The 27,721-nt window shown below is 45.3% G+C and overlaps 1 protein-coding gene across 1 annotated transcript; it reads left to right on the top strand.

Annotated features, from left to right (window-relative positions):
- Positions 1-12: 12 nt before the first annotated feature.
- LARS (leucyl-tRNA synthetase) lies at positions 13-27,445 on the top strand (the record flags this gene model as incomplete). The annotated part of the gene is made up of 31 exons (XM_010140325.1): positions 13-134; positions 1,512-1,599; positions 2,254-2,334; positions 2,820-2,960; positions 4,049-4,210; positions 4,894-5,006; positions 5,418-5,481; positions 6,024-6,091; positions 6,451-6,676; positions 7,767-7,854; positions 7,952-8,028; positions 8,678-8,731; positions 9,683-9,823; positions 10,493-10,570; positions 11,495-11,580; positions 11,669-11,734; positions 11,831-11,913; positions 12,556-12,694; positions 14,814-15,026; positions 16,404-16,461; positions 17,316-17,379; positions 17,959-18,142; positions 18,369-18,459; positions 19,289-19,429; positions 19,981-20,121; positions 20,217-20,327; positions 21,459-21,569; positions 23,704-23,808; positions 24,678-24,773; positions 25,707-25,839; positions 27,193-27,445. Coding segments are annotated over 31 exons (3,531 nt in total), but the record flags the coding sequence as incomplete, so codon positions are not given.
- Positions 27,446-27,721: the final 276 nt, after the last annotated feature.

The following is a 27,721-nucleotide window of genomic DNA, read 5'->3' as shown; positions in this document are numbered from 1 at the left end:
CTTTCCCTTTAGCAGGAACGTAAGGGGACAGCGAAAGTCGATTTCCTGAAGAAAATTGAGAAGGAGATCCAGCAGAAGTGGGATGAGGAGCGATCCTTTGAGGTTAATGCTTCGGATGCACAGAACCAAAACAGGTAGCAGTGCTTTGATTCTTTAACAGGTTTTATCTTTAACTGCTTGAAAAGTCTTCTCAAGGGAACTTTTTTCCTTCAAAACCCAGGGGGAGAAAAGTGGCCTCTTTGGAGCACAGAGTGTTCTTGGATCACCTGGAGGGACTTGCTTGTGTTCTCAGTTGGCAGTTCTGCAGTTGACAGCGTACAGTGGTGGTGTACATGAGCTGGCCCAGTGCCAGCAGGGTGGACAAAGCCCTCTGCTTTTCTTGCTAGTACCAGAACCCACTGAGATTTTAAAAACAGCTTCTCTTTGGTGACTCGTACTTTTTAACGTCGAGGAGGCTACTCGCTGTGGCGCCTGAGCTCTTGCTAGTGGGAGGCTTCTGCTCTTGGTTATTGAAAGGGGCTGCTGCTTTCCCGAAGGAAGGTGTGGACTCGCTCTGCTTCACTGGGAAAAGAAAGTGGTTAAACAGATATGTGGGTCCCAGTGCAGGCCAGCCTGTTCCCCTTCACCAGCAGCAGGTGAAGGCCAGGCCTGGGATCGTTGCTGCTCCTCGGCTGACGTTCTCTGGCTTCTTTTTGTACATGAACCACGTTGCAGCACATTGTCCCACTATCCTTGTAGTCACGGAGCTTCAGTCCGCGATGCTGATGTGATCTGCAGCTCCAGCAATGTGAGTCCCGGGACTGAGTGAGGGACCCAAACGGGTTGGAAGATTTAAGTGCTGAATTAGGAGGTGTAATACGAACTGTTGTGCATGGGGTGTTGCTCACACTGTGGAACTGTCTTGCAAGCACAGAAAGGATTTGGCCTTTATGCGTGTTCACTCCTCAGTGGTTGTGTGTGGAGGGGAGAGACGAGGCACCAAGAGGAGTGCAAAGGTGGAGGCAGAGATCTACAGTGTCCTGAAGATCTAGAAATCAGATAATTTGATAGCTGCGTTGAGAGGTCGGGTGACAGCACCTTAACAGGAGTTCGGAAGAGGGTGGTACAGTATGGCCCTGTGAAATGAGCAGCTGTTCGGAGTGCCACTACAGCCTCTGAGCTCACAGTGGGAGGTGACATCCATCGCTTCACGCCTCTGCAGGACTTAATGTACAGAAGCAGGATTAGTGTTTGTAGCCTCTGGGAAGGTGTTATGTCTATTCCAAAGTTTCTTTGTGATGTCAGTCTGATGTGGGCTTTTGCCTTCGTGGGTCTTTTTAAAGATGGTGAAGGCTGTTAGTACGTCAGTGCTTTGAAATCAAAGGCTCCTGTACTGGCAGGTAACACACTATTGTAATGTCGCTGTGGGCTGGTACTGGCTGAACATATCCGTTAGCTGCTTTACTTGTGCATCTCCTGACGGGCAGTTTGAGAGCTCACTACTTGTTTTAATTCTTTAAATTTCTTCCCAGCAAAGGAAAGTACTTCGTTACCTTCCCCTATCCCTACATGAATGGCCGCCTTCACTTGGGACACACGTTTTCTTTATCTAAATGTGAGGTAAAAGTTTTCCTTTGCTAATACCTTTACGTACTACTCTAGATGAAATTCTGGTTAAATTTTGAGTTAACAGAATGCCCTGTTAATTACTTTATAGATTCAAGAATGACTGATTCAAACTTTCCTTTTTTCCCCGTATTTTCAGTGGAAGCGTTGCTGGTTGAAGAGAAATGCCACTCTTCACTTTTCTTAGTTCTAGCAGACCAGGCCACAGGTGTTTCCTCTATTTGTTCTTTCAGATTTGCCACGATTTTTAGGAGGTGCTGCTAAATGGCACAAACTTCACTAGAAACCTTATTGTCTTTTTTGTGGGTGAATATCGTGCTCTCTTACCTGGGTGTTAGCAGGTTTCAGATACCAGCGGGTAGGATCCCGCAAAATCGATCTCCTCTTCACCCCCATTCTTGTCTAGTAAAAACAGCCCCTGAAAACTGGGAGAGCCTGTGCTTACGCAGCCAGGCAGTGGCAGACCTGAGGAAAACATCGAGCTTCATCTCCCTTTCCGTTAAATAGCTTCCTAGGTGCTGTTGGCTATGTCCATCTCTTGCAGTAGTTTCCCGTTAAAGGAGGAGTTGCTCTTGTTTTCTGAGAAGCGTGCGGGTTTGCCCTTACGCCAGTCTTGTTTCACCCGTTTCATTTTTCCCCTTTTCACAGTTCGCAGTTGGGTACCAGAGGCTGAAGGGAAATAGCTGCTTGTTCCCGTTTGGCCTTCACTGCACTGGGATGCCTATAAAGGTAAGATGTGAGTTACTGAGAGGGAAAGAGCTGCTTGTTCCCGTTTGGCCTTCACTGCACTGGGATGCCTATAAAGGTAAGATGTGAGTTACTGAGAGCTTTTTCTAGTGGTTTTTTTCTTCCTAAAGCATCTTAGAGCATTGCTTACTGTCCATCCCAAACCTCAGGTTAATCTATTCCCAAATGCATCAAGACAGAGAGATTTGGAACCTGCTTTTGTCGTAAAGATGGGTTGTGCTTGAAATACATATTATCACTGTCTAGAACACAAATTGCTCTAAGACAAAGTTTACCTATTGTATTTTTTCATTTGCAAGAAGATCCTCCCTGTGAAGCTCTTCCTGCCCTGGCAGGGCTCTAGAGGTTGTAAGATCTTCTAGAAGTTAATGCAGTGCCCGGCAGCTGCAGTGAACTGCAAAATAAAAAGCTCCTGTCGCAGGAGAGTGCTGGCAGACTGCCAGTGACTGTGTCTGGTAACTGTTTAGGCTTGTGCAGATAAGCTCAAGAGAGAAATGGAGTTATATGGCTGCCCACCTGAATTTCCTGATGAGGAGGAGGAAGAGGAAGAAAATTCTGCAAAGAAAGAAGAAGAAATTGTCATCAAAGACAAAGCAAAAGGCAAAAAGGTAAACTTTAAACCGAGCCTTTCTGCGTTGGTAGGTGTGCTCTCAAAGCTTCGGACTATGCGTCAGCGGTTTTTCCTCCTTCACGCTCAGGGAAACCTAGGGTACTGTATTTTGATTGTTTTTTTCCACCATAGCTGGGTGCTTTTAAGGTAGACCTGGAAAAAATGCATCAACCATGTGGTTCCCAGGATACCATTTGAATGTGTGACGGCAGTGAGCTGGTGCACTGTATAATAGTTTCCTGAGAAAAATGAGGTTGTCCAGAGTAATGCTTCCAATTTTTTCTTGTTTTTTCTTCCTGCACAAAGCATTCCCAAGCAGGCTGTAGGAAATAGCCCTGCTTTCTCAGAGGTAGGGGTTCTGATTCTTCTCTGGTAGACTGGTATCTGGCCTGTGCTGGCCAGATGTGCTAAGTAACATCATCCAAACTGTTACGGCTTACCAGGTATTTAAACGAGATTTGATTTGGGGAGCACCACCAAGCAAGGAAAAGAACCAAGTCTAGGGAAACTATAGAGATGTTCTTAAGTGTATTGTTCATGTGTACTGTCATGGTGGGAGCATGAGATTTGGGATTCTGTCTGTTTGACATCAGCAGAAGGTGTGGTCACGGCTGCTCTTGCTGTTGGGTGGACTCATTTGAAGGACAATCGCTGGGAAAAACAGTATGAGCAAAGTAACGGCAGCAAAGGCTTTTTTTGCGAGGAGATAGTGCAGGACTGCTCACCCTTTTTGTGGTGAAAAGATCCATGTGTTTGACCAGGACCTCAGAGAACTAACTGGTTAGTTCTTGCTCATTTGTCGTGGCACACCCTTTCTGCGGACAGATCTGGTGGACCAAAGCATGTAACGGTTGAAAAAAGGGGGGTTAATGTACGTACGTTAGAGCACAAGCTAGGAAATAGCATAGACCAGAAACTCTAATCGTCAGTCATCACTGCTAGAGAAGTGATGCTCCAGTGTATGCAGTAACTTGTGTATCTGGAAACAGAAACCATACCGTTAACAGAGAAAAAGGCTCTCGAGCACAGAGAGCTGACGTGAGTACAAGGTTGTGCACGTTTTCCTGATCACTGTTGTCCTTTCAGAGTAAAGCTGCTGCCAAGACTGGCTCTTCCAAATACCAGTGGGGAATCATGAAGTCTTTGGGTCTTTCTGATGAAGAAGTGGTCAGCTTTTCTGAAGCCGAGCATTGGCTGGATTATTTTCCTCCCCTTGCTGTCCAGGACCTGAAGAGCATGGGACTGAAGGTGACTGCACGGCATCTCAACTCAGTCTGCCAGCAGCCGCTCTTGTGGTGTCACTGTGCTCGTGGCTGTGCTGCCTCTCCTCTGAGAGGATTTTCTGCAGGATACCAGCGTTACTCTAGAAATGTTTCTGTGTTTATGGAATTACTTATTTAACCATTCATTGAGTAGTCTTGGGCAATAATTAATTTCTTATAGCTGTTATCCACTGTGCAATGATCACAGCTGGAAACAAGAATCAAATAAAGGAATAATGACTTTCACTTCTTGTTTTCATGGTAAATACCTGTTCTGTAGTCAGTAGTGACAGGAGTTTTAGGAAGAATAATGTGATATTAAATAAAGATACTTGTCCTACAGACTACAGATTTTTAACAGCAAAGACAGGTAGAGATTATGGAACAAAGCAGTGCTGAAATTCAGCCTGAGTGGTTGGTTAAAACTGCTACAAACCCTCTAAAATTCAGAATTGGCAGCTCGAGTCTTTGACGTCTCGGCTCTCAAAGACCAGGCGCACACACGCTGCATAGTTGGGTTTCGAGGTGTGCACCCTTTGTGTGATGTGCACTTCCAGTATCTTTCTGGAGAGAAACTTTTTTTATTTTTCAAGTAATAGTTTTGGTATTGTGAGGCTCCTTGAATGTCTTTGTTGTACGTACTCACCGGGGACTCTTACGTGTTTCCAGGTGGATTGGAGGCGTTCGTTCATTACTACAGACGTTAATCCTTACTACGATTCCTTCGTACGGTGGCAATTTCTTACACTAAAGGAAAGAAATAAGATCAAGTTTGGAAAACGGTAAGCCTACCTCCTAGCTCTGAGTTTGTTGTGAAGGTGGCTAAGCTCAGCTTTACTGAAGATGGGACCCTACGACACGTCTCTAGAACGTGCTAGTGACTCACATTGAACTAGACCCCTTTCTCTGCAGGTGCTCTGCTAGACACGGTGGAGCAGTGTTTGTTGTGCTGCTGAAGGATGTGAGGCTGTGTTCCTGGTTTAGTTTTTCCCTGGGTACCAGCTCAAAGCAGGATAGGGCCAATACTGAAAGCTCTTCCAAAAACTGAATGTTGACATTGATAGAAACAGACTTATGCACTTATTTGAAAATACCATTAAGAGAGGTCTCTTTTTCATAAAGATTTTTATTTTTTCTCCTCTTGGTCTGCACGTTAATGTATTTGCTGCAAAATGAAAACATGCCTTTTCTAGATACACCATTTATTCTCCGAAAGATGGACAGCCTTGCATGGATCACGACAGGCAAACAGGAGAGGTAATGTCTTTAACTGGTATGTTTATGTATTGCTTATGGTCTTAAATACTGAACGGCAAAATCAGTTGTATCATGCAGCAAAATGCATTTTGTAAGTACAGAGTTACTGGTTCTGAGTTGTCAGTACACGCAAAGATGGAAAGAACTCCGCTGTTCCACAGAGGAGTGGTTGAACGGTTGTCTCGAGCGATGGATAGTGTTTGCCATTGCAGCTGGCTGCTGTGGTTGGTTGTCAGCTTGTGCCAGCAGCATCACTGCATCCTGCCCTTATCTGTCTGTTGAAACAAAACATACAAGCTGTTACCAGCTTTGGTGTTGCTGAGGTAGTGGCTGTGACGAGTAAATTGTCAGACACGGGAGTAAAGAACAACTCCCTCTGCAGGCGCGTTTTGGTGAGCAGCCGTTCACCTCGATGGAGAAGGATGTGCTTGGGAGGAAGCGTGGGTACCTGAAACAGCGTTTGGGTTAGAGCAGGATTTGTTTTCTGTGCTGCTTGAGTCAGTGTCCTGTGTTGATTATCGCTCTGTTTATGCAAACTGTAGGGTGTCGGGCCTCAGGAATATACGCTAATCAAAATGAAGGTGTTAGATCCTTATCCCGCAAAATTAAGGTAGGTCTTGAATTCGTGATGCCAAATAGGTTCTATCTTATGGCCAGAAGAGACCATTGACTTATACCGTCTCCGTTGCCTAATGCAGAATTTAGTTTCACCCCATTACTTCTGTCACTTGGAAGAGCTGTTCTCGGTTTTGAGCTGCTGTATTTACCAGTCTGTGTGGAACTCCAATTGGAGTTTAAAACAAAAATTAAAAAAGAAAACGAAATCCTCACAAAGAGATTAATGTCCTGCTTTCATCCCTTAGGAAATGTTACTTAAACATTATCTAAAAATACTAGTTTAAAAACGTTCTCTGTTAGCCTGAATGTTTTTGTTTTCGTGACTTACAAAATAATTTCTTTCCCCCACAGTGGCCTGAGAGGAAAAAATATCTTCCTGGTGGCTGCTACGCTCAGACCAGAGACCATGTTTGGACAGACTAACTGCTGGGTTCGCCCAGATATGAAGTACATCGGCTTTGAAACCGGGAATGGGGATATTTTTATCTGCACCCAGAGGGCTGCCAGGAACATGTCCTACCAGGGCTTTACGAAAGATAACGGAGTCGTACCTGTCGTCAAGGAGCTGATGGGAGAAGTAAGCATCTCGCAGCCTCCTGCTCAGGCTTATCTGTTCTGTGAAGCTTAGTCTTGCAAAGGCAATAGTAGAATTATGCTAAATAAAGGAAATACAGGCACTCTTACTACAATTGTGGGGTGTTTAATGACTAAACAGCAAGCAGAAGCTTGCTGAGCTGTGCCTGCTTCTGGGAGATTAAGCTCTTGCACTTGCCTGTGAACCGATGCATCACTCTTGCCTGAGCTTTTCTGGATGAGTGAATGGCTTTAAGCAGCATTTTGCTGCCTGCTGGGAAGAGCGAGGACTTCTCTACGAGAGGTGGGAAGGACAGAAAAAAGCAGTAGCTAGAAGGGGATATGGGAAGGTGGCTCCTTGTTGATGCCGACTTTTCCAGTGCATCTTTGCGAACAAAGCTTTCTTAGCTTAGTACTTCAATGTTGGTGGGTTGATATTTGCTATCTTAACCTCTGTGGCTTGGCCAAGTCTAGTCAGTGGCATTTGTTCATCCTAAGGCAAAGCACCTCATGCTGTTCACATTGCTCGATCTCCTTTTGCTAAAACTTTCCATCATCTGTCGTGATCCTGCTTTGAAGGATGAAGTAGAAAACACAGGTTTTGTTCCTTTGTTAGTAGACATGATGTGACCTCAAGCAAAGTAGAGAGGTAGGAGGTGACTGCAACATCTAGACGACCTCCTGTCAATGCAGAAATGCTCTTGGAGATTCACTGTTCCTGCCTTTGCTTAATCTGGTGTTTGACACTAGTGTCCTAATTCATTCCTGTCTGCAGGTATTTGGAGGCAAACTGTTCTCCTACTTCCTGCCTTTCTCTGACTCTGCACTGCAGAGGGTTTGCTTTCGCAGAATTACTTTGTCTATAGTATCTGGTTTTTGACTTTTCTGCCAGTAAATAGTCCTTATACTGTCTTAAATGGTACACACTTGCGTTTCATAGGTACTTCCTCCTTGATAATATATATATTTTTTTTCAACCTGTTTGTAGTGTGTAGGAAATGCCAGCAAATGTCAAGAATGTCAGCCAGGAGAGCTTACTTAGCTAGGCTGGAAAAGTGCGATTTCTGGTAACGATTTTCCTTTGTCCTGCATAGGAGATTCTTGGCGCTGCGCTCTCGGCACCTCTCACCGCCTACAAGGTGATATTTGCCCTCCCCATGCTCACCATCAAGGAAGATAAAGGTATCTGCAGCAGCGGCTTGCCGCAGCCGGTGTGATGCACACTGTGCGTCAGAAGGTGTTGGCTGACCTTTATCTGTGTATCTCTTTCTTTGTCCAGGAACTGGAGTGGTAACAAGTGTTCCCTCCGATTCTCCAGATGACTTTGCAGCCCTGAGAGATTTGAAGAAGAAACAGGTAGTCTGTTAATGGAATTGCTTCTGTTTCTGCTTCCTTTCCGTAGTGTGGAGGGTCAAAAGTGGATATCCAGTGGGTAAAATAAAACTCCCTTGAACTGGAGCTTTGCCATCTCTAGCTTGAAATCAAAGTACTTAAAAATAAATGTTAAAACCAGCGGGGCTGGGACAGATGTTTATTCGCGGGCTTCAAGACTAGTTTTGGACGAGGATCCTGTAACTTCTGCTGTATGTTAAGGTAGAGGAGAGTACCTGCCAAATAGAAATAAATGCCTGTGGTAGAAATGGCTTCCAGAGACGTGATTCAGATCTTTACCTGAATTTCAAATGGGACTTAAAGCAGCTGTTGCTATTATAGCTTCAGGAGCATCTAAACAGCTATCCCTGGCTATTGAATTTTTGTCCCATGCTTTTTCAGGGTAGAGCAATATTGTTTTATCCCTCTCTTAAAAATGTTACGACAAAGAATCACCTGGAAATGGGATGAGGATTAAACCAGTCTGTGAGGAATGGTGCAGGGAAGTGCCTTTGTCTGCTTTATAATAAAATGTTTATGTACAAAAATGACCCTACGAATAGATGAAAATCTTTACATCTAGAAGATTTTTGCTTTATCCATATTGCATTTTTTTTTCTTCTGACTTTCAAAGGCTTTGAGGGTGAAGTATGGCATCAGAGATGAAATGGTCCTGCCGTTTGAGCCGGTAGGTACACCCAGATATGTCCATCTGCAGTGCACGTGACTTTGTATTCACTGATGAGAAACATACCGAGAGCTGTGCCCGCCTTTTCCAGAATGTCTATTAAAAGTCCTTCTCAGCTGAAAGAGCTGAAAAGTTTAAAGTTTTCATGTTTTGCCGCAGTTGGGATGTTTGGTCTGTTGGGCGTTGCAACCAAGACTTGCTATTGCATGCTGTGCTTGAGAGAGAAAGGAGCGCGTGAATTCTTGTGGGAGTTCCTCTTCTGGAGGACGGACTGCAGCACTGTGCTGATAACCTGCTGGCTGATTAAACCTTGCAGCCCTAATGGCCAGACTGTTACTGTGCCTGTTCGGTGCACAGAGCTGAAGTCCGTTACTCTTCATGCAGACTTGGGGCTGAATCAGTCTTCGTTCGAAAACAGGGGTTAGGGGTGAAGCTGCCCCAGTGCCCTGCATTACCCCTGGTTCCGCTCGCTGCCTTCGGTGCTGGTGCAGCTTGGCACGGTGCCATGCCAGGAGGTGAAATGGGCTTGTTGCTTGTAGGAGGGCAGAGCGGGAGTCCTGCTGGGGGCTGCCGGGAGTTCCTGGTTTGATGAGTGGAATTGCACCAGTCCTTTGTCAGCCGCTGTAACCCGATTGGTGGAGGATGCTGCAGGTTTACAGAGAGTGCCACAGTACAAGTGTGACACAGCCCTGGCACGGGCTTCCGCTGCCTAGGTACCCTGCAGCGCAAACGCTTCCAGGGAACCAGTAATGACTGCTTTTTGCAGTAACCTTCCTGATGGCTGGTTCAGGCTCCCAGTCAGCCCAGGGACCGGAAGCTAAATAGACTCGTCTCTGTTCCGTTCAGAGTGTCACTCCTAGTGAAGCTCGTGAAGTCCAGGAAACAAATCCTCATGTAGATTTTATGACATAGGTAATTTGAACTGTCTGACACTGTTTTATTCATTCTCAGGTGCCCATCGTTGAAATCCCAGGTTATGGCAACCTTTGTGCTCCTCTAGTCTGTGATGAGCTCAAAATTCAGAGCCAGAACGACAGAGAGAAGCTGGCTGAGGCCAAGGAGAGAGTGTACCTGAAGGGCTTTTATGAGGGAGTAAGTAATAAAAGGTTTTGATAAGTGTTTTCTTGCTGAGTTTGATTAGAAGAGAAAGAGAAGTGGGTAAAGGATTAAAAAAGAAGACTGCAAGAGAGAGAGAGATTTCTTTTCTTTTTTTGCCCAGACCACTTTTTGTTCAGACTTCTCCTGCAGACCAGTTCTGCAGGTGGAGTGACTGGAGGAGTGTAGGACTGCAAACTGCAGGTTTATAACCTGATCTAGCAAGGGATCACCTTCTGGGGAGCTGACCGAGTCCATTGCAAGTGTTGGTTTGGAAACTGATACCAAAAGAGGCATGCATTGGTGTGGGTGCTTTTGCGGTGGATTTGGAGTGTGTGTGTGTGTGTGTGTGTGTGTGTGTTTATTCCCCCCATCTTCTCTTGTGTAGTGGTTCACTATAATGTATTCCTCAGCTGTTTTCTAGTAAGCAGACAGCGAATTTTATTTCTGACTGTTTGTGTTTGATTACCTGTGTGCATGCTGACATGTGCACAAACACATTTTGAGTGAAGATGATTATTTAATGAAACAAACCAACTTAATTCCTATTTTTTGCTTGACAATGACTGCAGTAACTCCTATTTCTTTATGTTGATCTAAAGAACTATTGTACCTATTCCTTGTTAATTTTTTTAAAAACCAACTCCTGTGGCCCATCTTTTACAGATAATGTTGGTGGACGGATTCAAGGGACAAAAAGTTCAGGATGTCAAGAAAGTTATTCAGAAGATGGTGGTGGATAATGTATGTGGCAGTACGCAAACAGCTTTGCTGCTTCTGAGGGATCCGTCTTGTCCTTTTCGTAGTAGTTGATCCTCTGAAGAAACCTCTGCTTTAGTTCTTTAGCGGTGCCCTGGGTCGCTCCAGAGTACGGATGCTGCTGAAAGAAGGACCTTGTGTTCTGGGACTAAGCAGGATGAGTAGCTCAGTTAGAGACACCTTACTCCTGCCTCATCCCATCACCTTGTCTAGGAGATGTTTTGGTGGTCTCATTTGATCTTTGATGTAGCTGGGAAGGTGCTGGAAGTGTAGGATCCAATCTGTCAGTCTTCCTCTGCCTGCCAGTATCTGCAGCACCTGCCCGATTCTCTTCCTCGACCTGCGTACCTGTGATGTGTCACCAGCCCATGGCTGGGGTTAATCGTGCAGGGAAGAGCAGTGAATGATCATGTCACCTCTCTAATACGATTTCCCTGATGAGGACTGGGACTGGGAGAGGCTTCAGTCATTTTGTCAATACATCATGGTCAGGTTATATCTAACACTTCATCCTGCAGCAGGATACGTGGGGTGTGAAGGTAGAATTAAAGCTCACTGCTTTCTTTTTCTTTACTTTCTCCCCTCCTCTGACTCCAGAATTACCTAGTAGCTGTTTTAATCATTGGAGACATAGTCAACGAGTAATATTTTGTGCCTCTGCCCTTCCTTTTGTCGTACAAGGAGACATTCTTTACAAAATCATGTGAACTGATACCTTGAAGAATTATGCGGTCAAGCGTTGCCCTCATTTTTCTGAAGTGAATACTGAGGCAGAGAGCCTGTGCAGTGATGAAAGCCATGCTGTAAACCAGATAAGAATGGAGAGGATGGCTTTTAGTGAGATTTGAGGACTTTCAGGACTTTGCTAAGCACTTAAATCTTTGCTTTTATTGCCCTTTCGACTCTTAGGATGAAGCCATGATTTATATGGAACCCGAGAAACAAGTTATGTCGAGGTCCGCTGATGAATGTGTGGTGGCTCTCTGTGATCAGTGGTAAGTGAGAAAAAGCTGTGGATATGCAGTTACTGCCAGTTACTGTGCTGTGGATTGCTTCATTACAAGAGACTTTTCCTGGCCGTAGGTATTTAGATTATGGTGAAGCCAACTGGAAGGCACAGGCGTCAGAGTGCTTGAAACAGCTGGAGACGTGAGTTATAAAAGCAGATGTGGAGGGGAGTGATTGTTTGCTGCTACTGCTGGTGGTCTAAGAGGGCTGACAGGAGTAATAGCTGTTTTCTTACAGGTTCTGTGAAGAGACTAGGAGAAATTTTGAAGCTGCTTTAGGCTGGCTCCAAGAGCACGCTTGCTCCAGGACATACGGCTTAGGTAGGCAATCCGCTCCTTTGCCGGCTCAGTGCTGGTGAGGGTGGTACTCCTCGCCTCGTCCGGAAGGCTGTCCGGAACGGCATAGCCAAGTGTAGAACAGTTACCCAGCCTACATCTCAACCCAGTGTCCTGCAGAAGGCTCGCTTTCTTGAAAACACATGTGGCCAGGGGTAATTCTATTTTTGCATTGCTACAGTGATTCTGTGCAGCATCTCTGTAGCTTTTTTGCCTGGGCCGTTGATTTGGAAGGGACCTCAGAAGAAGGAACTAATGCCATTTTTGTAGGGGTTCTCTTAAATTCTGACTAGCCTTCATCTTATGTAGCCTGTCCTTGGGACAGCTGTGGTAACCATTATAACACACAGCAAACCACTGTGAGCTGGAGATAATGTTTGACAGTTGTGTTCAGAAAAATAGCAAGTATTTTTTCTACAACAAAATCTTCGAATATTGAATTTTTTCAAGCTGATTTTTTTGAAAAAGGAGGCTTGCAAGCCTAAGTACGAGTACTTGCATGTCTGTACGTGTATCTATCTATATGTTCCTCTGAAAGTCATAAATTGTTTATGTATACCTGTGAGTCGTGCTGGTGCGCAGGGGTGGTACTGACAGTGTCTGATAGCTGGCTTCCATTTCCCCGAGGTACCCGCTTACCCTGGGACGAGCAGTGGCTGATAGAGTCTCTCTCTGACTCCACCATCTACATGGCGTATTACACGGTGGCTCATCTGTTACAGGGAGGTAACCTGAGGGGCCAAGGAGAGTCTCCTCTGGGCATCAGGTGAGGAGAGCAAACCAGTGAGTTCCTTCTGTGCTTGTTTATCTCCTTCTGGGTGAACGGTTGGATTCGACGATCTTAACAGTCTCTTCCAACCTAAATGATTCTGTGCCTCTGAATTTTCTTGACGAAGACTTGCCAAGGAGGCTGGTCCTTTGCTTTTGCCTTTAAAGTGTCGTTGTTTAAAGTTAGCCTGCTGTTAGCAAAGTTACAGTGAATCTGCAGGAGGGAAATGGGGAAAGAGAAAGGAGAGGGAGGAGGAATATCCCTGAGAGCAGAGCTGTGTGCAGAGTCACTTGTTTTAATACTTGTTTGCCTTGCCTTGAAGGGGTCCTTGCCAGGTGTTTTGCAGTGATGGGTTTCAGGAGCTGCTGAAGCCTCTCTGCTTTGCAGCTAGAAAACCCGGCATGTTTCAGTGTACGAAGGGAGCAAGGTCAACACCTCGCTTTTGTCACTGTGTTAAAAGCTGGAACTTTCTTAGAAGCTTAGAACCATCTTTTCTTCACAACTCGTGTGTGGAAGCCTTCAAAGTAAGAGGGAGAAGGCATTTGTACCAAAATACTTCCCAAGACTGCTCTGTGACCTCTTGGCTGGAGTGGTTGTGAACTTTCAGTGACAGATCAGAGAGGTGAGATAGTGCAACTCATCTGGAATTGAAAATAACCACTTCCAGTCCTGCCTGGAATCTCATGCTCTAATTATGCATGTTTTATGAACTATTTTCTGGACTAATTTACACTTGGAACTGGAACTTACCTTATTTGATGCTGTAACTAATTTGAAAAACATTTCCAAAGTAAAGATTCTTACAAACAGCCCTGGCTTTCATGTAGGCTCAAACCTCTCTAATTACAGAGAGACTAAAACACACAAGTCATGTCTGGAAACAGACTTTGAAGTGAGCATCCTGGGCACTGGATTATAGATTTGATGTAATTAAGTATGCACAATTAGAGTGTACTCTTACTGAGCAGATAACTTCTTTCTTGCAGCATTAGCAAACGCTTCTTGCTATGACTTACTCTGTAGGGTAAAGGGGGATTTACGGCACGTCGTGTCAGTCACTGTTCGGGTACAGTGATCTTTGGCAGGGAACCTAGAAGCTCAGTCACGGCACTCCACAGTAATTCAAGGCGTGGAACAATAACTGCCAGAATGAACCAGTAAACTGGTGTGTGTGTAAGACTTTATTCTGGGCTGGTGGTATCGCCCATCGCTTGAACGAGATGTTTAAGATGGACTGGAGGTGCTTTGGATCCAGAATGAGTTTCCTCTCTGCACGATACAGGCCAAAGCACCTTAGATGTTAACGAATAGTAAACATCGATCTGAAGTTACTCAGTTTCAGATATGTGCAGGTAGTATCTGGTGGACTGCAGGGAAATTCTAAGGAGCTGGGAATAAAAATCTGCTGAAACAAGGAGGGTATTTTTATAGTGCATGCCAGTGGCTGCAGAACCGTGGGTCTCAGTTTCATCAGTGTTTTCATTTAAAATTGTAGATCCTCCCTCTAGTAGTTGGTGAAATGTGTCTCATAGGAAGTGTTAATTTTGACTGGATTAATTCCATCCAAAGTGAGAAAAGTCCAGTCATTTTTCCATGTAGGAGGTGACCTTGGATTGTACCGTGATTCTCTTGTACTCCTGCTCCTCCACTCTCGTGGAAGCCAGGAGGAACAGCCATGTGGCCCAGTGCAAGGGAGGGCAGCGAAAGCGATGTGCTGGTACTAGGTTATTGATGTTTGCGTAAGGTCATGAGTGGGGCTGGGGCCAGAGGAGGGGGAAAGAAGTGGTGAGAGGTCTCCTGGACATTCAAGACTATGCTTTAATTATTAATTACTTTTTCTTTGCGGGAGTCTTCATGCTTTCTTGGGAAATACCAAAGGGCAGTTTAAGCAGGGCATGGCCTGAGTGGTTCCGAGTTGTCTCTTTTTTCTGGGGGTGGACTCACTCATCTGATCTTGGACGAGGTACCTGTGCGCTCTCTGTCCCTGATTGCTCTTCGTATTGAATGGAACGTGTTGTGAGAGTGAATCAGTGGTTTTGACCTGTCTTACACAAAATGCTGTGGACCGTAAGAGGAACTGTTACTGACCTCTCGAAACGGGACTAACTCTGTGCAGGGCACATCAAATGAGCAAAGAAGTTTGGGACTACATCTTCTTCAAGGCAGCTCCATTTCCTAAGACAGATATTCCCAAAGAAAGGTTGGACAAGCTAAAGGAGGAGTTTGAGTTTTGGTATCCCGTGGATCTCAGAGTTTCTGGTAAAGACCTTGTTCCAAATCATCTGTCGTACTACCTCTATAACCACGTGGCGATGTGGTCAGCTCAGAGGTGAGTTTGGAGATAAAGCACAGCAGGCTTTATCAGAAATGGGAGGTAGAGCTGGGGGGGTTGTAGCTCTGGTGCATTCGTTAATGGCTCTTTTGGACTGCGCAACATTCAGAATGAACCTAAAAGTGTATTTTTTCATATTGCAGCCTTGTTATGGCTGTTGGTGGTAGAAGTTACTGAAATTGAAGGCTTTTTACTATTATTTCCCTTTTTTTTTTTTTTTTTTTAGAATCCTTTAAAGACTTTGATGCTAAATTCTTACATACAAGTTCTAAGACATGATATAAAGCAAAACTGAAATCTTAAGTGCACAGCAGGATTTAGCTGGCGTCCCGTCTGTTCTGAGCACTGGAATTCTGGCCTGTAGCATCATTGACGTGGCAGCTTCAATCAGCTCTAGAGCAAACTGAAGGGTTTCTGTGTCCTAACTAACCAGTGCCTTGGCTTAGTGCCTCTTCAGAGGGCACGTGTAAAACCATAGTGGAGCAGCGCTGCTGGGTCTTTAGAGTTTTTTCCTCCTTTGAGAGTGGAGGGAACACTAAAGAGCAGCATCTAGAGCTAAATCCAAATGCAGCTGATGTTCGGTGCTATTTGTCATTGGTTTTAGCTGTCCATGGGGCACAATGTGCTCAGATAGCCATAGGAACAAGGAAATGTGTAAGTGGAGAACAAATTTTAACTTTAGCTTTCTATGAAAGTCAAAGGTCATCTGTAAATATCTCCTCCTGTGAATTTCCCAGTGTGGAATTGTGTTCCTGCACTGGAAATTAAATGACTTTATTATCATAAAGTTTTCTTAATTACTTTGCAAGGATCGTTGAAGCAGTGTGGGTATATTCCCGTGGCCTGTGCGGTACAGTTTGAGAACCTGTGCCAGTCACATGGTGCTTGTAGAACGATGTAGTTCTGTGCACGAGGGGACGGTGTTTGATCCCCTGAACCTCTTTTGAAGGGTTGTATAAAACTGCCTGTAGGAAAAGCTGTTTTCTGGTGTTTAGTAGGGCTGGTTGTGGGGAGTTTGGTACCTGCTTCCTCCAGTGGTAGATAGGAGGGACCTGGCTCTGAGGAGAGCTGTGGGGCAGTGCCCATCGCTGCCCTGAATTCAGCTGAATAGCAGGGGATGGGGTAAATGAAGTGTGAGCGTAGGTGCAGCGCTCCCTGCCCTGCGTCTCAGCAATGACGGTCCCTAGCCCTTACTCTGTAGTGCTTCTCGCCTTCAAAGACATCCCTTCACTTTTTAAGACAACTCTGAGGTATTTGTTTTGAGGATTCCTCTTAAGGTGTTCGTCCCAAAATGGAGCCTAAAATGTTTGTGCTCTTTTTTAAAGATAAAAAGACTTTACTTTACCAACCACTTGGTATCATGTCTTCAAACAGAGAAAAATGGCCAGTAGCTGTGCGAGCAAACGGACATCTCCTCCTCAATTCCGAAAAGGTACAGTGAGGTTTTGTGTACGAGACGGCTTTAGAGGTTGTCAAAGCAGGCGCCTGCCAGCAGGAGTGGTAAAGTCCTTCTCGGAATTTAAGAGAAGGAAATAGTGAAAGTTCTAGTTGCTTCGTCAGTGCCCTCTGGTTTTGCATCCATCGGAGGTAAAGACCTGCCTTTCCTCCCATTCTGTCTAGCTCTTTTCTTCATTTAGCTCTTGTATAGCTTCTCCGGTTTGGTAAAGATTTCAGTGCAGTTCTGTTATGTTTTAGCCAAATAAATTGGCTTGGTTAAATATTGGAGTAGGTGCAGCAAGAGGAAAACGGTTGTGCCCCTAAGTATGCAAGTTCTAAAACAGAATTTAATTTAAAAGTGCCTGAACCCAGGAGTTAGGCCTTGGAGACTGTCTAATGCAGAGCAAAAACTCCCACCAGGGTACGTGAAAAATCCATGCAGGATGAGCTGAGAACACCAGTTCTGAGGTAGCCTTTAAGTTTAATTCAGGTAATTTCTGGAATTAAGTTTTGGTATCGTTGTCCCGATTTTTAAAGCCTGACGACGGCTGGGCTGGTGGAAGCCAGTGGGTGCAGGAGGTGGGTGCTGCCTCCCTGCCGCTGTGGGGTATGTGGACTGGAGCAGGGACAGCTCGTGCCAGGCTCCAGACAAGTTCAGCTTTCAGGGCTTAGACGAGCGCTTGCAAAGTTCAGTCTGCTTGTGCTGCGAGACCTCATTCAGAGCTAACAAACTGCTTCTGCTGGGATTCAGGATTTCTCAGGGGTTTGCCCAAACCCTCCTTGTGTCTGTCTTGCTTATCCAACAACAAAACGGATGGGTGAGAACAAAGACTCTTCTGTCTCTTTTAGATGTCTAAATCTACAGGCAACTTTCTCACCCTAACTCAAGCTGTTGACAAGTTTTCTGCAGATGGTAAGTATGTTCTGACCTGCCTCTCGTATCCAGTTATACCAAAATGACCAAACTGCCTGTTTTCCTCTCAGAGGAGCAGTGGGTTTATTGGAGTATTGAGTGGCGATAAATCTACCACTTATAAGGTGTGTTTGTTTAAAAGCTGAACGTGATTTAGAAAATTGGGATGTGTGTGGCAGCACAGCATCTGCTTCACCAAGAGCTGCTCCTGGTGTCGAGACCTCCTGGAGGATGCCTGTTTCGTTCTTCTCTGTTCACTTAAGAGATCAAAGCACAAGACCACGCTGGCGATGCACGCCGAGTGTGTACATGGCTGCCCACGTTCCTTCTTGCATGCTCTTGCTTTCTGGTCTCTCGGTTCTTGGTGTCTGGTTTCCTTCCGAAGGAGGGCCATGCACCTCCCCTAGGTAACAGGCACCCTTGAGACATTGCCATCTAGCCGTCCAGGCAGTTCGTAAATTCACTTCGCATTTCAGTAACTGATAATGAAAAATTTGTTGCAATCCAATTTGAGTCCATGTCTCTAGACCTACCAGCTGCCCGCGTGCCAGCCATGTGCGCTGATCCAGTGTCTTTCAGGCATGCGTTTAGCCTTGGCTGATGCTGGAGACACCGTTGAAGATGCCAACTTTGTGGAAGCCATGGCAGATGCTGGTATTCTTCGTCTCTACACGTGGGTGGAGTGGGTAAAGGAGATGATTGCGAACAGAGGCAGTCTGAGAGGCGGTCCTGCCAACACCTTCAATGACAGAGTCTTTGCCAGGTACTGTACAAAGGCTGGTAGTATGGTTTGGTCCATTTTTTTTTTACTGGCAAAGAGCATCTCTGTAGTTACTTTTCTACAAATTAATGGATTTAATGAACCAAACCACATTACAGAGCAGGTTATGGGGTTGTGCCGCACTGGTGCCATTGGCAGTGTTGTTTTGTACAGTTGCCATTGTGTGGGGTGGACTACGCAATATTGCTATTTTCCCTTCCCTCCCCAGTGAAATGAGTGCAGGCATAATGAAGACTGACCAAAATTATGAGAAGATGATGTTTAAGGAAGCTCTGAAAACTGGCTTCTTTGAATTTCAGGTAGGAGGTCTCTGTAGGTGTAAGAAACTACAACCTGGTATTTGTTACTTTGTGGATTTCTTTTGATCCTGATGTCTCTGATCCTTAATTATCCAGCTGAATTGGAATCAGAATTGTGCCAAGAAACAAGGGTACTTTAATGCAATAAATCTGAAATTACAAAGGTCTGCTTATGTCATTTTCAAAGGTCCAGAGGAAGACAACTGTGACGCTACAAATAGCCTGATATCTAAAATGAGCGAAAAGCTGCTTAAGAAAAGACACTATTAAAGAGCGTTTCTTTTCTTTGGGTCCTTTGTAGTAAGGAGCTCTTCATAAGAAATCCGGTTAATACATCAACAAAAGTGTTTGCAGGCACAGTCTGTTTGGACGCTTTTTGATATACTCCATAAACCGCGTCTCCGGCGTGTCTGCTGAGCCATGCTACTTCCCTTAATGAGTTCCAGAGGCTCCTTTATGTGGCTCCTTGATGATATTCAGGAATATGATGAAGCAGGCTGAGCTATATGTGTAATGAGAGATCATATTCATTGCCTTTTTCGCAGAGCGTATTAGTATCTTTACACAAGCTGTTCGGGATGATAGCACCTGATATGCAGTTGCAGATATTTCTGTCTTTTATGTCTGTGCCAATACACGCTTTAAAAAGTGCCACGTCAGTGCAGAAATCAAATGGCCAGCGTCGCGCTGAGGTGCTTCAGGAAAACACAGTCCTTGTGATAATCCATCTCAAGGCATGTTAGAGCAAAGAATTGCGCATGCTTGCTTCTAAGCGTTTCTCCGTGGCAGCGGGAGCCTGTTAACGGTGCCTGCACTGGCTTTCTTGCAGGCTGCAAAAGATAAATACCGTGAGCTGGCGATAGAAGGAATGCACAGAGAGCTGGTGTTTCAGTTCATCGAAGTTCAGACTCTGCTGTTGGCTCCCATCTGTCCCCACTTATGTGAGCACATCTGGTCACTGCTGGGAAAGGTACTAACGCTTCAGTGCCGTCGCTTGACTCGGGTCTGAGCTTTTGCTGGTGTTCAGCAAGGCTCGTGTCAGGAGGCGTTTGGGTGTGTCTCAAGTGCAAGTAGAAGAAGCCTATGTCTTCCGATAGGAAGAGCCGTAATAGCTGATTGTCTGCAGGACCGTGAGCAGAGTTAGCCTCTCACTGGGTGGTATGTGCGACTTGAATGCAAGCCCCTTCGGTTGTCTGCTCACAAAGAAGTGATCCAAAATTAACTGAGTAATGCAATATTCCTGCACCTCTGTGAGGAACAGTTGGGTTTTTTAAGAGCCTTGTGCTTGATGAAGTGGTGTAGCTGTCTGGCAGGTGTCATTGTGAGTACAGTCCTTACCACACCTGTGAATTGGTGCCTGTTGGCTGGTGTGTACTGCTTTACAGCCTGGTTACAGAGGGGCACTCGTGGAGGTCCCAACCATCTAAACTGCAGTTTCCAGGTGAGTGATACTGGGCTGAAAACCAGCAGATACTAATGCGTGTTCATCCCGGTGCGTGTCACTTCTCCCTCTCTTTGAAGCCCGACTCCATCATGAGAGCCTCGTGGCCAGCAGCGGGTCCCGTGGACGAGGTGCTGATTCGCTCTTCTCAGTACCTCATGGAAGCAGCTCATGACCTGCGGCTCCGTCTCAAGAGCTACATGGCACCTGTCAAAGGGAAGGTGAAGTCTTCTAGGTCATCTTCTTAAGAGTGCGTACTTGACAATTCTGGATTGCCTCACACTCCTTCCTAACTTTTTTTTTCCTGTTTCGTTAGAAAAGTGCTAAAGACCCTTCCCAGAGGCCTTCGCACTGTACCATCTACGTGGCAAAGAACTACCCGCCCTGGCAGCACACCACCCTGTCCGTGCTGCGCAAGCACTATCAGGTGGGCACTCTTTTCCTGTTTCTTTGGGCTCCTCACCCCCTGCTTTTGTAGGCTCTTTTTTGTATCTGTGAAAATAAGCTGTGATTTGTTACCAAACTATTTAAACATAAAGCAAGATAGTTTTAATTTCCTTTATGCTTTTGCAACTGTCCAGTAAACTTTGGTGCTTAATGAAAGTGTCCCAAGGAATGTCACTGATTCAACAGTATGATTTTTCTTTTTGACAATCTCAGGAAAAAGTGGCCCATGTTCTGTTATTTTATTTGCAGTTGAGTGGTTAGTTTTTAAAATATCTTCTTGCCAAGTATGTTTCTGGGGAAACATTGCTGACTGACAGGTTAATGCTGCCTCACTATGCAAGTGGGCTAAGAAGCATTGCTCTGGTCCTCAGATAGGTGGTACCATTCTGTGCTGGTACAAGGAATACCTCGGAATGGAACAGGCCAGTCATTAGCAGAAGAAATAATGAGCTTTTCTGAAAGCAGAAGAGTCTCTGCTTCTGACAGGGGAGAGTGACGAGAGTGGCTGTTGGCATCTCGATGTGCCATCCTCAGCCTGAACAAATCACTGCTGGAGCTGGTGGATTAGAGTCGTGACTATTCCAGCCTGTGGTCTTGAGATAAACCAACATTCCTCATTTGAAATGCGGTTTTGGAGTATTGAACTTTTGGCGTTCTACAGGCTTTTTTCTGCATCAGTGTTAAAATCTGCTGTTTGGTCTGACGCGCTAAGTAGGGTTGTTGTGAATATCTAAATTTTGAGTGTAAAACCCAAACAATTCAGGAAACTAGTGCTTAAAAATACTTGTGATCAGGCTTAAATGTGGACTTAAAATACATTCTGGTAGAAAATTTAAGCATGTTAATATATAATCACCAGAAAGAATAACAGAAATGTAGAATAATACAGAGTTGCCTGAATGGCAGTTGTTGTGTTGGGGTTTTTTGGTCAAATTTTTAAAATTTTACTTTTAAAATGTTTCAAAGGGATGAGAAAATTATTACATGTGGAACCAATGATGATGACAAACTTTTCTGGTATTTCTGGGAAGGCCCAGAAGCTGTGTGATATTAAAGGGCAAGAGTCTTTAATGATAGCTCTACATTCTAAGGGAAGTTCATCCATGTTTAGGTCGGTGGAGGTCAGCTGCCAGATAATAAAGTCATTGCCAGTGAGCTGAACGCCTTGCCAGAGCTGAAGAAGTACATGAAGAAGGTTATGCCGTTTGTGGCCATGGTTAAGGTAAGCGTCAGAGGGACAATTTTTGGACAGAAAAAGCTGGTGGGAATGAAACGTGTCGCAGAAAGGTGGCGATAACCTCTAAGTTGGTGCGTGAGTGGTGGTACTGCCTTTATTTTATTCTGGGACCCCCTGCGAGCAGTTGATGTCAGTCTCTGTGCTGCCCCGTTCTTATTCGGCACCTTCACGGTTTTGTTTATAGCCTTTTCTGACATCTCTGGAAGAGAGAGATAATAAAACGGTCTCTGCACGAATCAGCCCAGGTGAACCGATGGCCTAGTTGCAGCTTGGCAGTTTGTGTGTTTTGCAGGTTGTATAATCTGTGCTTCAGACACGTGGATTCCTCTACGTTTGAAACGCGTCCTGTTTGACTCCTCCAGCTTCTCATGCTGAGATGAGAACAGGGGGTTGCTCTGGAGCCGTAAATATGCTTAACACTTGAAAACGAAGAGAAAGGATAGAGGTAGTAGATTGTACTATGTTTAAGGGAGGAAAAAAGGGGCTGTTCTGAGCCCTGAGTGGAATTAGAAAATTTGTGTATCATTTTTATGTTTTTTATCACTAATATTCTGATATTGCATTATTATTTTCCCAGTCATGCAAGCCTATGAAAATCTAGGCTTTCATCTTCTTTTGTGCTTGCTGTTGCAGATAAAAATTCAATACAGCAACAAGGAAGGTCCAAGAAGCAAAGAATAACCCAATTTTTAAATAAAACACACCAAGTGAGGTCCAAATAGGACTTAAAACCTCTCTGACTTCCATTCACGATCTGTAGAAGTTGAGAGGGATTAATAACGGAAAAATTTTAGTGAGTGTAAAAATACTACTTTTTCTCCTTAAGCTTTAGCTTGACGTTAAAAATGCGGGTAGTGATGTCGACTGTTTGTGAGCCTGTCACACCCTATAGACGGAGGTCCTCTTTCGCCCTCTCTCCAGGGCTACTCTAACGATTCCTTTTCACAGAAGCTCAGACGCCTTCAGAAGAACGGCGCGCGCAAAGCCGCTGTGACGGTGCGGTGTGAGTTTGTGAGAGCTGTAGTGATGTGTTAGGTCAGCCGAGACAGCTGGGAAAGGTCAGATGAGCTTTGAGTGCTACAAGAGTGTTGGGTCTGACCTGTCCCCAGTTCTCTGTGTCCTTCATCTGGCAGCAGCCAGTGATCCTGGTGTGCACAGGGAACGGGTTGGTGTGCTGAGGCTTGCCCCATCATCGATCCTTCCACTGGGAAGGAGCAGGAAGCGATTTCACATAAAGACGTGAAAACACGTGAGCTGACTCCCTAGATCAGTCTGTTTTTCTCTGAAGCCAGTTATTCAGCAGTTCCAGAGTACAAGGAGCGTTTCTGCTTGAGCTTCCTATGTGCCAAAGCCGGGCTTTGGTGTAGAAGAAACCCTGTGATCTCCAAAGGGAAGCGATCCAGAGTTACTGCAGGGAAGTTTTCCCATTAAACTGACGGGGAAACCAGGGAACCGCAACCGTGCTGAGTCGGACAAAGCAGAGCTTCAAAGAGACAGCTGGCTCAGCATGGGAGAGCAGGAAAGGGATGGACTGAATTCCAAAGAGGAAGTTCTGTTTTAGTAAAAAAAAAATACTCGCGTGGTTTCTATATTGCCTTTCATACGTTGTCTCTTGTGACTGTTGCTGTTGGCTTTCTGGACTAATTAAGTTACTTTTATGTTAACATATAAAGTAGTTGTTATTTCCCAGCAGAGAACTTGTTTTACGACCGCTGAGAACATGTCCAGTTGCTGTGTGCGTGTCCTTTATTCCAAACTAGGTCACAAGGCTGAACTTCCTGCTGTGAAATGCCGCTGAAATGCTGACTTATTCTGTGAATTCTCAACCTGCACATTAAGTAGGGATTATAAATAACTGTGAATGTCAAACACCTTTCCAATTCTATATTAAAAATTGGTCTAATTGCTCTTACTCCTCCCATCAGTGTCACTAACTCCCTGTAGAAGAAACCCTGTTACAGAAAATTATTGCTCCTGCGTTAGTGTGTTGTGCCAGCAGAGAGCTCTCGTATTTCAAAGCCTGTTCTCTCCGTGACTGATGGAGATGGTTTGCCATTCTCAACATCCTTTTACCTGCAGCGTTTAGAGGGTTTTCAACCTTCTTTTTCTCCTCTTACAGGAGAATCTGGAGAAGAATGGTTCCCGTGTTCTTGACCTGCAGCTGGAATTCGATGAACGAGCAGTGCTCGTGGAGAATATTGTCTATCTGACAAACTCCCTGGAGGTTGGTGCACACTTGGCGTATTCATTACTTGGGTTTTACTGGGATAGCTGGAGGACCAGCCTTTCCTAAGGCTCTAAGCCTGTTTACATCTGGGTGTATGTTGCTCAAGGAATAGTTTATCAACTTCCTGAGTTTTGATTTTGCTGTCTAGGTGTCAAACAGGTGTATTTTGTTCCCACAAGACAGTGGTTTTTCTGCAGCACCGGTTGTATCTCTCATAGTAAAGCCTAGTAACGCTTTTTCTCTGAGGCTGAGGCCTGAGGAAGAGGCTTTTTCTCTGACCGACCAGTACCTTAGCTTCTTTTCAGCTGAGGAAACGGGAAGGAGATGTTTCAAGGCATTGCTAGCAGGAACGATCAGAGTCCTTGGCCTCGTATTCTCAGACTCTGCCAGCGGCATGTTAACTGACGCAGGTTACCTTGTCCTCTTCAAGGAGCGGGCTCTGGGCAGGGCTTCGAGAACTGTGGCACAGAGTAAAGTGGACACCAGTCTAGTAGCAGTTATGCTGCTTCATGTGATAACCAATTATCAACAGATCGGGCAGGTTATGTTTAAACAAATAAACACAAAACCCAACCAAACAAAAAACATCCCCAAAACAAAAAAACCCCAAACCCCACCCCATGCCCCAAAAAACCAAGAGCAGCTGTTTCAAGAATTAGAAAAATACCTCTTGCAAACCTTCATTTTATACCCTCTACACGGTGAAACAAATGTGCCTTTATTGGGCTTGTCCCCTTTCAGAGCAGAGTCAAGAGCGAGCAACAACTTTTATTTTAAAGTACCTGTAAATCTGCAAAACCCACCAAGCCCTCCAAACCCATAAAACTCCTGCTTATTGCCTCCTCCCCCTTTTGTCCTTTTTACAGCTGGATCACATTGAGGTGAAGTTTGCTTCTGAAGCAGAAGATAAAATAAAAGAAGACTGCTGTCCAGGAAAACCATTTTCCGTATTCAGAACCGAGGTAAAATCAGAAGTTCAGATCCTGGAAGTCCAAAAATGTAATTTAAAAACCCCAGACAAAAGCAAATACGCCATTTATAAACTTTCATCAGACATGAACGTTGGATTTATTTTGTATTTGACCCAGCATCCCCTCAAAACCCTTCCTGAAGCAATTACTGTTTTCCTTCCTCTGTGTGGAGCCCTAAATGTGATTGTAGCTTGGTGTTAAGGCTCTCTGTCAGCACAATGTAGTGATTTGGCCTGACAACTGTTAAAAACAAGTGACCTGAGCGTTCACACACGCTGCTCTTTGTTCCCTTCAGCCACACGCCTCAGCTGCTGCTGTTTGGGTGAGGGGGGTCGTGTTCTGGTGAAAACACGGGCCCAAGAGAGACCTTTGTGCCGATGGCAGAGTCCCACCTCCCTGCTGTTACTCAGACATTGTGCTGCTGCTTTTTATCCTTGTGTTAGCAATTTCCATGTGAAACCTGGGTTACTCGTTTGCTGGATGCTAAAGCAGTTGTAATAGTTCCTGTGTTTATCGATACTTTATAATGGGCTAATAGATTCCATTCAGTGCCATAAAAATAAAACCTGTCAGAAGTGAGACCACAGCTGTGTCACAGACTCTGGGAGGGGTCAGCGAGTGGAGTATGAGATCAGCGGAACTCCTCAACAGCAGCGACATGTGTGAATAGCTCTGGCTCTGACACTTCTCAACAGCAAAAATGCCATTGATTTCCCTAAATATGTCCTAAAAACTTGTGCGTACCCTGGTTTGAGGTGTGAGGAGTTGGGCAGGGCTGTGTTCTGCCGCTGGCAGTCAACTTTTCCACCCAGAGTTTACCCACCCCGAATATTTGTTGGTAGAAGATGTTTATTTGTTTTAGTTTCATGTTTCCTGAGACTTCAAAGAGATTCTCCCTTGATGTTTGTATTCACTTTCTTACAGCCCAGTGTGTCTGTATTTTTGGTGAACCCTCAACCATCAAATGGCCACTTCTCTACAAAAATTGAGATCAGGCAGGGAGACAGCAGAGAGATGGTCATCAGGCGCTTGATGAAGATGGACAGAGGAATCAAAGGTAAAGCGCCAGCTCAGATGCACGGGGACCTGATCCGCGCTGCCCGGGGAGAAGCGGGAACGGAAGGCTGCTGGAGTTTGTGCTGCTGTGTAGATGGTTAGAGAGGAGCAGGGCTGTGGGTTTTCCGGGTTTTGTGATCACGGATGGTATTTCCCCTTGTGCTTTGAATTTCCAAGAGAAAGAGTGAATCCCATAACTGCTGTGGTTGGTTTAAAGGTTTGTGGTGTCTTGACAGTCTGAAGCTGGTCTTTGCAAGCAGCACTATGTCAGAGTGGGTGCTTTTCCGTGATTGTTTTGTTTTGTTTTGTTTTTTTAGGGAAGTAACCAATGTTTTTTCTAGCTACTTGTCGGTAATTTTAGTATTCCTCACTTTATGTGCCTGCTTATAAAGATATTTTAGGAAAACACAGAATAGCATGATCCATGTCAGATGTTTTTCCTGGCCAGTGGAGTGAATGGAAGCAGCTTCCCTAAGGAGCAGCAGCTCTGTTTTTGTTGATGAATGGAGGAATTAGGAATGAAACAGGTCTGAAGCACTGTGAGCTGGGGGAGAGGGAAGCGGGACCTCATCCGACAGCCTGTGACAGCAGAGTGACTTCTCTCTTTCTGTATCTTTCGGCAGCTTGTGCTTGAATTAACGTTTGTCTGTGGGACAAAGACACTTACGCACTGATGACGGTGCACACAGAGAGAACGTAGGGTAAAGTACGTAGCAGAACACGGCCGGGGAGATGGCTGAGCGCGTAGATGTGTCTGTGGATCTACCAGCCTTCGGCCTGGCGGGTGTTTTGAAATGATGGAAAACAAGTGAGGTCACACAGTGCTGTTCTCTCTGTCTGTTCCAGGAGGTGTCACTGTGCTGTTGGTGCACAAGGTCTAGGAGGTTGTTCTTGGAGGGGGGCTTGGCTGAACCATCCCAGGCTTCCCTGAGATTCTTCCTGGTCGGCTCAGCAGTCTTTTATGCGTGTGCAGTTTGATAGGGAATTGTATTTAAAACAAGCCTCACCTTCCCCTAGTCTCTGCAATCCGTTCCTCAGAAAATGAAATGCTAACTGTTCTGTTCCTCGTGGCCGTCCTGAAGCCAGTAAGGCAAACTTAGAGTGTAGTGTTGGGAGCTGGTATTTCTGTGTGGTTTATCCCCGTTTCTGCTGGTAACTTGCTGTGTAACCACTGAATGACATCCTTGTAGTGGGTGTAAATCTTAACATGAACGTTATTCCTGAGAGAACACGTTTCCTTGGAGCAGGACCCTGTGAGAAGTGCCAGGTATTGAGTGTTGCTCTGGTCCATCCAGCTGATACTGGAGCTCATCTGTGGGTCCCGTAGCCTAACTGGCCGGTCTCTTTCCTGCAGATCTCTCTAAGGTGAAGCTGATGAGGTTTGACGATCCTGTGCTTGGGCCCCGCCGCGTCCCAGTCCTTGGCAGAGAAGAGGCAGAGAAAACGCCTATTCTGGAGCAAGCCACCTTCCACATCGACCTGGGCGAGAAACACGTCCGCGTTACTGAGAATGGCCTGACAAAGGACATTGGTGACACGATTGTGTATCTTGTTCACTAAACTGGCGCGTACCTGCCCTGGTCTGGTGGTGAGAAAGTTCACAGAGTGTCTTTGAAAGGATCTGTAATGAACAAAGATGAGACTTTGTTCTATGAAAAAGGAAAAATCCCACCCAAAACAAGCTGATTTTGCATGCAAGTTCACCCCTCCTCTTTTAAACACGGATATAATAAAATTATTTTCCTCTGGCCCTTTGGCTTTTCTTGTAAAGAAACAGTTGTCCTGACTGTTAGTGTGAGCATCTGCCTTTTCCTCTGAGGCCAGAACTCCACCATGCTCCCAGCCGCCCTCCCTCCTGGAGAGGGCGGGATCTGGGTGGAGGG

This window comes from Buceros rhinoceros, unplaced genomic scaffold, assembly GCF_000710305.1.
Source record: "Buceros rhinoceros silvestris isolate BGI_N320 unplaced genomic scaffold, ASM71030v1 scaffold5980, whole genome shotgun sequence".
NCBI classification, from domain to species: domain Eukaryota; kingdom Metazoa; phylum Chordata; class Aves; order Bucerotiformes; family Bucerotidae; genus Buceros; species Buceros rhinoceros.
This window is presented reverse-complemented; position numbering and strand designations above follow the sequence as displayed.